At 35.3% G+C, this 13,522-nt stretch overlaps 1 protein-coding gene across 3 annotated transcripts in view; it reads right to left on the reverse strand.

Annotated features, from left to right (window-relative positions):
- Positions 1–13,522, reverse strand: part of TOGARAM1 (TOG array regulator of axonemal microtubules 1) — a 77,465-nt gene that overhangs the window by 23,961 nt on the left and 39,982 nt on the right. For all 3 annotated transcript variants that reach the window (XM_017670257.3, XM_017670256.3, XM_017670255.3), the window contains 4 exons: positions 12,796–12,971; positions 12,166–12,295; positions 11,803–11,937; positions 8,525–8,678 (listed from right to left, as the gene is read on the reverse strand). In XM_017670257.3, the coding sequence (XP_017525746.3) occupies positions 8,525–8,678; positions 11,803–11,937; positions 12,166–12,295; positions 12,796–12,971 (595 nt within the window). The remainder of the gene's footprint in view (positions 1–8,524; positions 8,679–11,802; positions 11,938–12,165; positions 12,296–12,795; positions 12,972–13,522) is intronic.

Below are 13,522 nucleotides of genomic sequence, written 5' to 3' on the forward strand. Positions count from 1 at the left end.
GACGGATTTACCTCGGAATTTTATCAGACACACAGAGAAGACATAATACCCATTCTCCTTAAAGTGTTCCACAAAATAGAAGAAGAGGGAATACTCCCAAACTCATTCTATGAAGCCAACATCACCCTAATACCAAAACCAGGAAAAGACCCCACCAAAAAAGAAAATTACAGACCAATATCCCTGATGAATGTAGATGCAAAAATACTCAATAAAATATTAGCAAACAGAATTCAACAGTATATCAAAAGGATCATACACCATGACCAAGTGGGGTTCATCCCAGGGATGCAAGGATGGTACAACATTCGAAAATACATCAACATCATCCACCACATCAACAAAAAGAAAGACAAAAACCACATGATCATCTCCATAGATGCTGAAAAAGCATTTGACAAAATTTAACATCCATTCATGATAAAAACTCTCAGCAAAATGGGAATAGAGGGCAAGTACCTCAACATAATAAAGGCCATATATGATAAACCCACAGCCAGCATTATACTGAACAGCGAGAAGCTGAAAGCATTTCCACTGAGATCGGGAACCAGACAGGGATGCCCACTCTCCCCACTGTTATTTAACATAGTACTGGAGGTCCTAGCCACGGCAATCAGACAAAACAAAGAAATACAAGGAATCCAGATTGGTAAAGAAGAAGTTAAACTGTCACTATTTGCAGATGATATGATACTGTACATAAAAAACCCTAAAGACTCCACTCCAAAACTACTAGAACTGATATCGGAATACAGCAAAGTTGCAGGATACAAAATCAACACACAGAAATCTGTAGCTTTCCTATACACTAACAACGAATCAATAGAAAGAGAAATCAGGAAAACAATTCCATTCACCATTGCATCAAAAAGAATAAAATACCTAGGAATAAACCTAACCAAGGAAGTGAAAGACTTATACTCTGAAAACTACAAGTCACTCTTAAGAGAAATTAAAGGGGACACTAATAAATGGAAACTCATCCCATGCTCATGGCTAGGAAGAATTAATATCGTCAAAATGGCCATCCTGCCGAAAGCAATATACAAATTTGATGCAATCCCTCTCAAATTACCAGCAACATTCTTCAATGAATTCGAACAAATAATTCAAAAATTCATATGGAAACACCAAAGACCCCGAATAGCCAAAGCAATCCTGAAAAAGAAGAATAAAGTAGGGGGGATCTCACTCCCCAACTTCAAGCTCTACTACAAAGCCATAGTAATCAAGACAATTTGGTACTGGCACAAGAACAGAGCCACAGACCAGTGGAACAGATTAGAGACCCCAGAAATTAACCCAAACATATATGGTCAATTAATATTTGATAAAGGAGCCATGGACATACAATGGCAAAATGACAGTCTCTTCAACAGATGGTGCTGGCAAAACTGGACAGCTACATGTAGGAGAATGAAACTGGACCATTGTCTAACCCCATATACAAAGGTAAACTCAAAATGGATCAAAGACCTGAATGTAAGTCACGAAACCATTAAACTCTTGGAAAAAAACATAGGCAAAAACCTCTTAGACATAAACATGAGTGATCTCTTCTTGAACATATCTCCCCGGGCAAGGAAAACAACAGCAAAAATGAGCAAGTGGGACTACATTAAGCTGAAAAGCTTCTGTACAGCGAAAGACACCATCAATAGAACAAAAAGGAACCCTACAGTATGGGAGAATATATTTGAAAATGACAGATCTGATAAAGGCTTGACGTCCAGAATATATAAAGAGCTCACACGCCTCAACAAACAAAAAACAAATAACCCAATTAAAAAATGGGCAGAGGAACTGAACAGACAGTTCTCCAAAAAAGAAATACAGATGGCCAAGAGACACATGAAAAGATGCTCCACATCGCTAATTATCAGAGAAATGCAAATTAAAACTACAATGAGGTATCACCTCACACCAGTAAGGATAGCTGCCATCCAAAAGACAAACAACAACAAATGTTGGCGAGGCTGTGGAGAAAGGGGAACCCTCCTACACTGCTGGTGGGAATGTAAATTAGTTCAACCATTGTGGAAAGCAGTATGGAGGTGCATCAAAATGCTCAAAACAGACCTACCATTTGACCCTGGAATTCCACTCCTAGGAATTTACCCTAAGAATGCAGCAATCAAGTTTGAGAAAGACAGATGCACTCCTATGTTTATCGCAGCACTATTTACAATAGCCAAGAATTGGAAGCAACCTAAATGTCCATCTGTAGATGAATGGATAAAGAAGATGTGGTACATATACACAATGGAATACTACTCAGCCATAAGAAGTGGAAAAATCCAACCATTTGCAGCAACATGGATGGAGCTGGAGAGTATTATGCTCAGTGAAATAAGCCAAGCGGAGAAAGAGAAATACCAAATGATTTCACTCATCTGAGGAGTATAGGAACAAAGGAAAAACTGAAGGAACAAAACAGCAGCAGAATTACAGAACCCAAAAATGGACTAACAGGTACCAAAGGGAAAGGAACTGGGGAGGATGGGTGGGCAGGGAGGGATAAGGGGGGGGAAGAAGAAGGGGGGTATTAAGATTAGCATGCATGGGGGGAGGGAGAAAGGGGAGGGTGGGCTGCACAACACAGAGAGGACAAGTAGTGACTCTACCACATTTTGCTAAGCTGATGGACAGTAACCGTAATGTGGTTGTTAGGGGGGACCTGATATAGGGGAGAGCATAGTAAACATAGTATTCTTCAGGTAAGTGTAGATTAAAAATTTAAAAAAAAAAAAAAGAAAGAAAGAAAAGGGGGATTACTCCTTAACAGGATAAAACTATTGGTAAATCAAAGATCAACGCATGCTTTAAATATCCTTAATGTTGATCACTTAAAGGGTGTCAGATGATCAGCTATGGAGGTACTCTTTTCTGATAATATTCCTTTCTCTTAATTAAAAAAAAAAAAAAAAAGCAGTTACTGTGTGCTGACCTCCAATGAGTTCTGCACAGTGGTATAGAGGGCATGTCAAAGTGTGGGCAAAGGGTCTGTTTGTTTCTACGCAGAAGATCAAGGCCTAGCTTGGATACCCAGAAAATGAACTAAGATACGATATGAGGAGGAGCTTCCGGCATCAGCACTCTCTGGAGGACTCGTGCCGGGGGATGATCATCAAAAAGCCTCCACAGGGATCCGGACGATGCTGCGGTTGTGGCTGCATCCAGCCCACCGTCTCCTGGACTTGCCATAAGAAGGAGGAGGGAGATGTCTAGGCTGGCATGTGCATACAGTGAGACAACGAATTTGACTGGATCTGTACTGTTGGAACTCAACCAGGAGTTGGGAGGGGTGCAAGTTGTAGCACCCCAAAATCTCATGACTATAGACTATCTATGGTTAAAAGAACATATGGGATGTGAACAGATCCCAGAAATGGGCTGCTTTAATTTGTCTGATGGTTCAAGTACAGTTGGAAAATATCCATCATATCATAGATAAATTTTCACAAATGCCTAGGGTGCCTAAATGGTTTTCTTGGCTTCACTGGAGATGGCTGGTAATTATAGATTTGCTTTGTTTATGTCACCGTATTCCTATTATGTTAATATGTGTGTGCAAATTAGTTAGTAGTTTAAAACCTATACATACTTAAGGTACTATACAAGAAGATATGTCAAAGAAATAATCAATCCTCCCAAGTTTCCTTCATATGCTACATCTATAGCTTTTCTTCTTCCTTCCTAATTACAAACCTTAAATAGAATTCGTGCCTCATATCGAATTTACTGAGTATCATAATTCCTCCAGGTGGTAAAGATACCTCGAGACAAGTGCTGGGCATAGAAGCCACAGGGCATAAATCTGCAAAGAAGTAAAAAGCTAACCTTTGCAAACAATATGGCTTCTCTCTCACTTACCAACTTTACATTTCCCTGTATGGCCCCGGAAGATGACTGGTTAGCCAGAGACGGGTAAGATTCCTCAAGGGAGGAACAACCTAAGACAGGCACAGTCGCAGGGGGGCCATCAGGTGAGAATTTGGGGATCAACAGAGGTGAGGCTCAGAACCTCACCCCCCCTGCTTTGAGAGAAATCTTCTGCATCCGTGGATGTCTTGCTGCCCTTGTCTAGCCTGGATTAATACTTAGTCCATAGGCACACACCTGATCATCTGATCATCTACATTTGCCTTCTTACAGCACTAAACTATGTTTTCTACCTTTATCTTGCATCTACCTACCACTTCAGCATTTTATTAAAAATAAAAATAATAATAATAATAGGAGAAATGTGGGATCAACATATAAATGAAGTAGAAAAATCAAATGAATATTCATATTTGACCTGATGGTTTATAGGTCATATTGCATGATCAAAACCGAAAGTTTCTGTGATGAATGCCCTTGTACTGTTCACCATGTAAGAATTTATTCACTCTGTAAGAATTCGTTCACCATGTAAGAACTTGTTCGTTATGCTTCAGAAGATTGGAGACTGACGAGAATTAGGCTTGAGATGGATTAATGATTGTACATTGAGCATTGACCCCCCTATACTGAATTTTATTGTTGTTAACAACCATTTGATCAATAAATATGAGAGATGCCCTCTTAAAAAAAAAAAAAAAAAATGGATTTAGTATAACATGGGGCTCATGATACTCATTTTTTTAATGAATGAACTTAAAAGTATCTAGTACCACTGACATCAAAATGTTACCATGAAAAATTTGTGCCTATAAAATAAGTAAAGTGGTTGAAGGATACTTGGGGAAATATTTCAATTGATTACATATAGTTAACTTTCAACTTAAGCTTTTTTCTTTTCCTTAAAACTGATTGGTAAAGGTTGAAGTATGGTTTTAAAGTAATAGGATTTATTTTACTTTTTAAGATATTATTTCACATTTGACTTATTTTGACTGAGTATTTTGATGACCAAAAGTAGAGTTGACATAAAATGATACACAATCATAAAAAATTGAGATGTTGTCAACCACCCCTAGGCTAATAATACCAATATAAACAAGAACTTGCTAAGGTGTAGTATTTTCCAGCCACTGTATTAGGTAATTAATTCATGCTGCTCTTTTATTTAATCTTTGCAGCAACTGAATATTATTTTTTCCATCATTCAGGTGAAAATAATGAGATACAAAGAATTTGGTACCATTCTCAAGGTCACATAGCCAAAAGCAATATTAGATTTCAGATTCAGAACTATATAAATCTAAAGCTCATGCTCTCTCTACTCCTTAAATGTTTTAAGTAATACTTCCCAAATGCCTTAGTCATAGTAAGACCAACATTAATGGAGCAAATACATAATTTATCTAGGTACTGAAATTAAGAGCAATGTTTATTTACATGATGTATTTGTAAAAAGAAGTCTCATTACTTTTTGGACACATTTGTTGTATTCTGGTAATTTCACAAATTCAAGTGAAAATCAAAGTACTGACTTTACCTAATGTTACACTGAGTCGAATATTTGTTCATTTAAGTGGAACAGAACTATGAGTCATTGAATTGGATAAAATGTAACATGCGTTTGGATATGTAAAGTTCCTGCAATGGTTGTGTAACTCTGGGGGTAAGAATCCCTGGGCAAAATACGTTTGGAACTGAAATCAGTCAAGGGGAGAAATAAAGTGGGAGAACCAAAAAAAAAAAAAAAAAAAAATTATAAAGTGTACATCACAGTGGTTCAATAGTCTCCCTTTCCCTCCCCCTCAGCTCTACCCACTCCCCTCTCCCTTGGTAACCACTAGTCACTTCTCAGTGTCTATAAGTCTAATGCTGTTTTGAATCTCTTTAAATTACTAGTTCTGTGTTCCAGAAAAACAGCCTTTCTTGGTAAATATTTCTTATTGACTTGAAAAGAATGGGAATTCTGCAGTTTTAGGTGGTGTGTTCTATAAATGTCAATGAAGTCATATTGGTCAATATTACTGTTCAACTCTTTTATATTCTTACTGATTTTCTTTCCACTAGTTCTGTCAATGAGACAGGGTTGCTGAAGTTCTAACCAAAATTGTGGATTTATTTCTCTTTGCAGTTCTAGCAGTTTTTGCTTAATAATTTTGAAGCTCTATTATATGGTAAATAAAGGTTCCAGATTGTTGTCCTCTTGATGAATTAACCCATTTATCATTATAAATGACTCTTTATTAGTGATCTGATGGAAAGAAATTTAAGATGGCACATATGATTCCCACCCCCTGCATACACATCATATATAATACCCTCAAGGGTGAATATGATGAGATTCGCTTCCCTCCATCATGTTCCATTATATGGCAAAAGGGATTTTGCAAGTTGTTGAATAGCTCAGTGATACTCTGTTCAGGTCTTTCCTGCAGCTCTTTTTTTAACACATGGAATAGAATTATAAACATAACATCCTTGTCAACTAATTCTGTCATCTGTTCCATTTTTGGATTGGTTTTAACTGTTTGCTTTTCTTCTCATTATGTGTTGTCTTTTCCTGCTTCTTTGCATGCCTGTTAATTTTGTATTGGACGCTAGGCATTGTGGATTTTTTGTATTAGATATTTTTGTATTCCTATAAATATTTTTTAGCTTTGTTCTGGGATGCAGTTAAGTTATTTGGAAAGTCTGATCCTTTCAGGCCTTGCTTTACACTTTGTCAGGCAGGACCCAACAAAGTCCTAATGTTTATCACATTATGAAGCAAAACTCTTCTATTTTACTCAATGCCCTGTGGATTATGAGACTTTCCACTCTGCTGGTGGAAATCAGAAGTATGCTTGGCCTTGTATATGCTCCGGAGATGGTTCCTTGCAAATTCTCTGAGTGGTCCTTGCACTAGCTTCAGGAAATTTACTCACCTGCATGCCCTGATGAAGTAATCAGCTAAATATTTGAGAAGAATCCTCTGACTGTCTCTGGAGTTCTTTGTGAAGCTCTACCCTCTCTGGCATTTTGCCCTGCAAACTCTTGCTACCTTGGCCTCCACAAATTCCCAGCTCCATTTCCATCTCCACTGGTATCTACATGGTTTTCCCCTCCTTGAGCTATGACCTGGAAACTCTACAGGAAGTAAGCCAGGCAACTGTAGTGCTCACCTTACTTCTTTCCATCTTCATAGGTTATTATCTTTCATTGCCTGGTGAACAGTATTTTGAAAGCTATTGTTTCATATATTTTGCATGATTTCTTTAGTTGTTTCACATGTGAAGGCAAATCTAATGCCTGTTAGTCCTCTTGGCAGAAAGTGGAGGATCAAGAGCTCTATTGTGGACAGGTTCAATTAAAGATGTCTATTGGCATCCCAGAAGAAGTGTCAAGTAGGCAGCTGGATTAAAAGTCTAGAGCTGAAGATACCAGGGATCCAGGCATATATTTATGAGAAGCCAGAGTACAGGTGGAATTTAAAGCTATGGAAATGAATGAAATAACTTAAGAAAGGGGATGGCAAACTATGGCTCACAGACCAAATTTGGCCTCATGATTTTTTTTTTAAATGAGTTTATTAAAAAAGCCTTGCACATTTGTTTTCATATTGTTTAAGGCTGCTTCTGCACGACAACATAAAAGTTGAGTAGTTGTGACAGAGACATGTACAGATGTATGGAATGAATGTAGACAGAGAAGCTAGTGGATTGAATTCTGGAGTACTCCTCAGTTTTGAAGTTCAAACAGATGAGAAGGAATCAGGAAGTACTGAGGTAGGAAAAAAACCAAAAGACTGATTTTTTCGAGTTGAAAAAAAAAAGTGGATCAAGAAAAGGGAGTCAACTCTGTGAAATGGTGCTGAAAGGCTAAGCAAGATGAAGATTAATAAACGACCAGTGTAGATTTAGTAAAGTGGTCACTTTTGCAGTTTTAGTGAAGTGGTGGTCATCGTGGGTAGGGTTGATAGCCAATTAAAGAAGAGAAGAGAATATGAAGTGAAAAAGTGAGACAGTGGGTCAGCCTTTTTGAGAACTTTTGCTAAAAACGGAGGAAAGAAATGCGAAGATGTGCAGTTTAGGGAGGTTTTTAAAAAATGAGCACATTTTATTAGCACATTTTTATGTTGATGAATATGCTCTACTAGAGAAGCAAAACTAATGATGATGTGCAGGATTGGATGGAGAGAGATACTGAAGGAATAGGGGAGGAAATGGGACAAGGGCTGCTAGCGGATGCTCCAGCTGAGGCAAGTGGGATGCCTTCAGTTATTGGCTGAGCTGGCTGGGTGGCTGCAGCAGCTGTGGTAGGAACAGATGAGTATTTCCACAGTTGTTACAGGATGTATTTCACAGAGAAATACTTGGAGATATAGGGAAATTTATATTCCAATACCAAAAGATTTGTGTAATTCATAATAAAGCTAAACTATATCCTTATGGTATATATATTTTAATATAACTGGTAATACAGTACTATTAGGACCAGAGTTCAGCTACATTAAAAGTTGAAAAAACTCAGACTCGCTAAAGGACTAAAATGATCATTTTAAAGACTATTTTAATAGGAAATGTTTCAAAGTTTTTAATAAGAAATTTATAGAAAACTTTTAAGACTCAGCTTAGTTTTAAATTAAGGATGGTGAACTTACCAATCCTCATCAGCTAAAAGCCTGAGAGCTTCTGTCAGTGCTATTTCTGGTTTGGAAAATGGCTGTAGTTCTGATGAGTCCATTATCTCTGGACTTTGAGTGACAGGAGATATCCTTTCTTTATACTGTGAAATGGTTCTAGGAGATGCTTCACCTAAAATAAAAAAATTTATATTAATAAAGCATTGGAGAACTTTGATACAAAGGGATACAAATGGTCTTCTCACTACAGATTCTATGAATATTTCTTACAGAAACAATTACTATTAGTTCAATCAGTAACAAAATTATAATACCCAGACACTAAAACTATTTAAAACTTTACTTTTTATATACAAAATTATTGAAGTACATTAAATATAAATATGTAAGTGGATTTTCAGTCATGTGTCATATAACAAAGTCTAGCTTTAAGAGCTAAAGTCAATAAGAATTATATTATTTTGCAAAAACACATGGATATATGCCTCTTTTATTATACAAGTAACAACTGAAAATGAAGCTTCATGGCATCTGTATATATATAATTCTAAAAATACCAACCTTTGGTACTAGTATAGAATTATGATCTATTACAAATCCTAAGACCTATGTGTAGTAGTAAGAACACTGTTTCTTCCATAATAAGACATTTTACCAACCATTTACCACATGTAAGGAACTACCCTAGATGTTTGGAAACAAATCACTGTCAGAGTGCTCAGATAATGCCCTGAGGGCACTGTACACATGTCCAGTGAAGGTGTTAGGAAGGAAAAGAAAAAAAGATCAAATAAAATGTATAATGGCTTTTGTAAATGGGTAAAGATTTATTACCTTTTTTTATGTTAAATATTTTTAAAAAGATAATATTAGGCACTAGAAAATGATCTCATATAAGTATTTATCAGCCATGTTATTTGTAAGAAAATGTTATATGAAATACATGAGATACACAAATATAAGAAATTTCACCTGATACTATATACTAATTACATATTCAGATGCATCATTTAAAATCCAAAGGCAATGATGTATTAACAATATTAGTTAACATTTGTTAAGTACTTGGTGCCAGATCTTATGATAAATGCATTACAAAGTTTACTATACTTAACTCTCTCAACAAAGGTGAAACAGATACTCTATCTCTGCTTTGCAGCTGAGAGAAATTGAGTTTTACAGAAGCAAAGAAATTTGTTCACAGTCTCAATGCTAATGAGTGGCAAAGGCAGCTTAGATCTAGGTCCACTATCACCTTTGATTTCGTATAAAGAAGTCTAAGACAGAATCCCTTCTTTCCAGAAATTTATCACATTCCTTATAAGAAGAGATATGCAAAAAAGATAAATATGATATTCTGGTTACTGCAGTGATACATTAGTGCTAGTTTTTGTTAGGGTAAATCATGTATAAAGATGATTATGTGACAATAAAAGAATATAGTAAAGAGATCTCACTTTATTTTTTTTAAGACTTACATGTACCCTCTTTAGGTTTCATATGTAGGACTGATGTATATAAATAAAATCCCTCAGCCTTGGAATTTCATAGCCCAGAAAGAATAGCAAATACAAAATAGCACTACTAACCATCATTTATTGAGATCTTGCTTAGCATTGTGCTTCATTTATAATATCTTATTTGATTCATTTAACACCCTATGTTATAATTATTATTACTCTTCCATTACAGATGAAGAAAGTATTGCTAAAGATTAAAGAATTCCTTCTGTGTATCTACTCCATCACTACTCTCATGAGAGCGTAACTCATTAGTAAGAGATGCAGGTAAACAACAAATTTTTAACCTCAGGGTTATACTAGTATCTTTACTGTTTTTACATGAAAAAGGTGAAATGAAACAAAATGAAACAAATATTATTATGGAAATAGAGCTATATAGAATATCAATCTAAAGCAGTGCTGCTTAAGCTAAGTTTTTTTTTTATTTCTATTCTTGAAGACTGATACTTTACAAAATAAAATTATCATGGCAATGTGAAATTGTTAAAATCATTTCTAAAAGTTTATTCTCACTTTTTGTATTTAACTTGTAAGCATATTCTTCAGTTCAAATAATACAAGGGTGACTTCAAGGAAGTACTCTCATTATACTTAAAAGCAAAATCTGTAAAGCCTACATCATAGGCAAAAACCATAAAATTTGTTTCTAGCAACAATGAATGAATACCTAAAAATTTATGATTTATTACCATTTGTACTATTTGCTACTATCTGCACTTCTATTCCTACTGTTAATAGTAGCAGCCCAGGATTCTTACTGGCTTAGGTAGGAAGTTTTATGTGTTTTACTCCCTCATTAATAAATGAATAGTGAAATTATTTGAGAATGCTAACAAACAGGCTTAAACTTCACAAATGCCTACATTTAACTGGTTCTTAGGACCATGTTTAACCAATAATTTTACAGGCCAACACCCTAACACCTCTCATCACTTACACTCTCAACAATTACTACTTTTAAGAATACAGAATTTTAGGATGTTTCCTATACTACTTGCAATATAAAGGAAATATGAATTAGGAAGAATCTTAGACATTTATTTAGCTCAAATCTGTTTAATATTTATCTTTGAGAGAGGTTAAGTATGTTGTCCAAATTCAAAATTATGTTTATTTTTTCTGTACCTTGTGGGTTTTTTGTTGATATCTAGACTTTAGACCTAACATGTATTTAAGAATGTTTAATTCACAGATTATTTCTTAGAATAATTAACAATAAAAATAACAAGCAATAATCTGTAATGTTTATTATAGTTCACACAATTTTTATTTCAACCTCTGATTTTCCCACTTGCTACTATATGTAAGATCTATTCAATATTAAAAACAAACAAACAAGCAAACATGGAGACTATTCTTGGCTAGGTATAGCACTTGGTGAGCAGTCAATGGTAGGCTGAATAAATGACAAATGCAGTAACATTTCAAAATCATGATCTAAAAATATACACCAACTTCACAGTCTCAGTTACATTAGCTATAAAATGGGGTACACTCTTTAGTGAGATAGGAGTATCTTCAAGAAACATGAGAGAGATCTCTGAGATAATCTGGACCTGAAATATTTTAGGTATTTGTAAGGGCAGAAAACTGAGGCCTATATCCAGGTCGCAAAGCTAATTAAAAGGCAGAATTGATACTTAAGAAGTCGTTTGTCAGCTGACTCCTACTAGTTTTAGTGCTCTTACCATCACAAATGCTCTGTACCACATGTGATTTCTACAATTGTAACAAGCATTTGTGACATTATTCACATTTAAACAAGTGACTTACCTGAATCTGAAAAAACTAAAGATGCTGACCTTTTTAAACTGGTCCCTGCTTTCAATGGAGGACTGAAGGCAATGTTTGCTAAAAGGGAACACTCATTTTTTGATATCCCCACCTCATCTCCAAAAACATTTAAGTCTAGAAGGGAGAAAAACAATTAGTCAACTTCTTTTTTATGAGAAATAATTAATATTATAAGAGTTAGAAGCTACTGGGTCTCTGGGTCTTGCAGATTTCGGTGCTATAGTTCAACAGATGTCTTAGCCATATACCTTCAGTTAAACCGTAGTAATGGCTTTAAAATATTACTAGTAAAAAAAACACACCAGAAGTCCCACTTACTTTCAGAAGCTATTTTCTTAGTACCTGTATGTTTAAATTGTTCCCAGGGATTCTGTTCCTTCTTTTCACAATCTTTAATGTCAAGAGGTTCTTTTTCCTCTTTTCTTCTCTGTCTCATCTTGTCATAAGTAGATTTTGTAATAGAAACTTTAATCTGCATATAAAAGTTAAAGTATCTGAAAGTATTCATGGAATTTGACATTTAAGAAAACTATTTTAATTTAGACAACTATACATACCCATTAAATATTTATACACAAAATAAACTGTACATTTTTTAGTTCTTACTTAAGGAATTCTAAAATAGAACAGAATCACACAGTGCTAATAAACAACTAAATTTGTACCTGAGGGTACTAGCCTGTTATTCCTGAAGTGTATCTTAGAAAATTGTTGGATATATACATACACAAACATACATGTATATAAAGCACATGTATAGTAGAAAGTACACTAGACACTTCACACCAGAAGGAGAACATATTTTGTGAGAAAGAATAATCTATTATTCAAATGACTAAGGATCAGAAATTCCAATTACCCTGAGATTTCAAAACTTCTAAACCAAACACTTACCACCCCACATCTGATATACACAAAACAATGATGTATTATAAGCTTGAATTTATCCTAATAATTAGTAAATAACCTTACATCTTTTTCATTCTCAACATCAACAAATGATGGAATACTCTGGGTGACTGCTTTTCCATATATCCCTGATGGTGGTTCAATACTTTCTTTAATTGGAAATGTATCCCCATTTTCCACAGAAGATATCATTGATTGGCAGGAAGCTGCCAGTGCTGAATTTGGATTTCCAAATACACCTGAAATCAACCAACCACCAAATTGTAAGTATTTATGTGATGTCACTCTGAATAACAAAGTTTAGATGAGGCTTTTGTCTTCAAGAAGTAAACAATACAGTTTGTGGCAAAAACATATCAAATAATCATAAAATATAAAAACAAATACTCTAACAGGATGATAATATAAGAGGTATCATAAAACATTTCATGATAATATCAAATGAGAAGTCCTTATTTCAAGTGCTGAGGTCACATGCAAGAAAGGTTGGTGTGATCTGGATGTTTAAGATGGTTTCAAGGAGCAAGGATTTGAGCAGGGGTTGGAAGACAGTGAATGTGGACAGACAAGTGAGGAAAGAGGGCAGGACATCCTGTGAGATGGGGATGCTTATAAGCAGAGCTTAACAAGTGTACGGCATATATGTGAAGTCACTAAATTAGTTTGGTTGGGCAAAAGGCAAATAGAGGAATAACAGAAAATAAGTTTGGCAATCTGAGGAGGGCCTTAAATAAACTTCATGAGACTCTATCAAGGAAAGAATTTAGGAAAGCTTTTCAAGCATTTCATT

Source organism: Manis javanica, chromosome 8, assembly GCF_040802235.1.
Source record: "Manis javanica isolate MJ-LG chromosome 8, MJ_LKY, whole genome shotgun sequence".
NCBI lineage: Eukaryota > Metazoa > Chordata > Mammalia > Pholidota > Manidae > Manis > Manis javanica.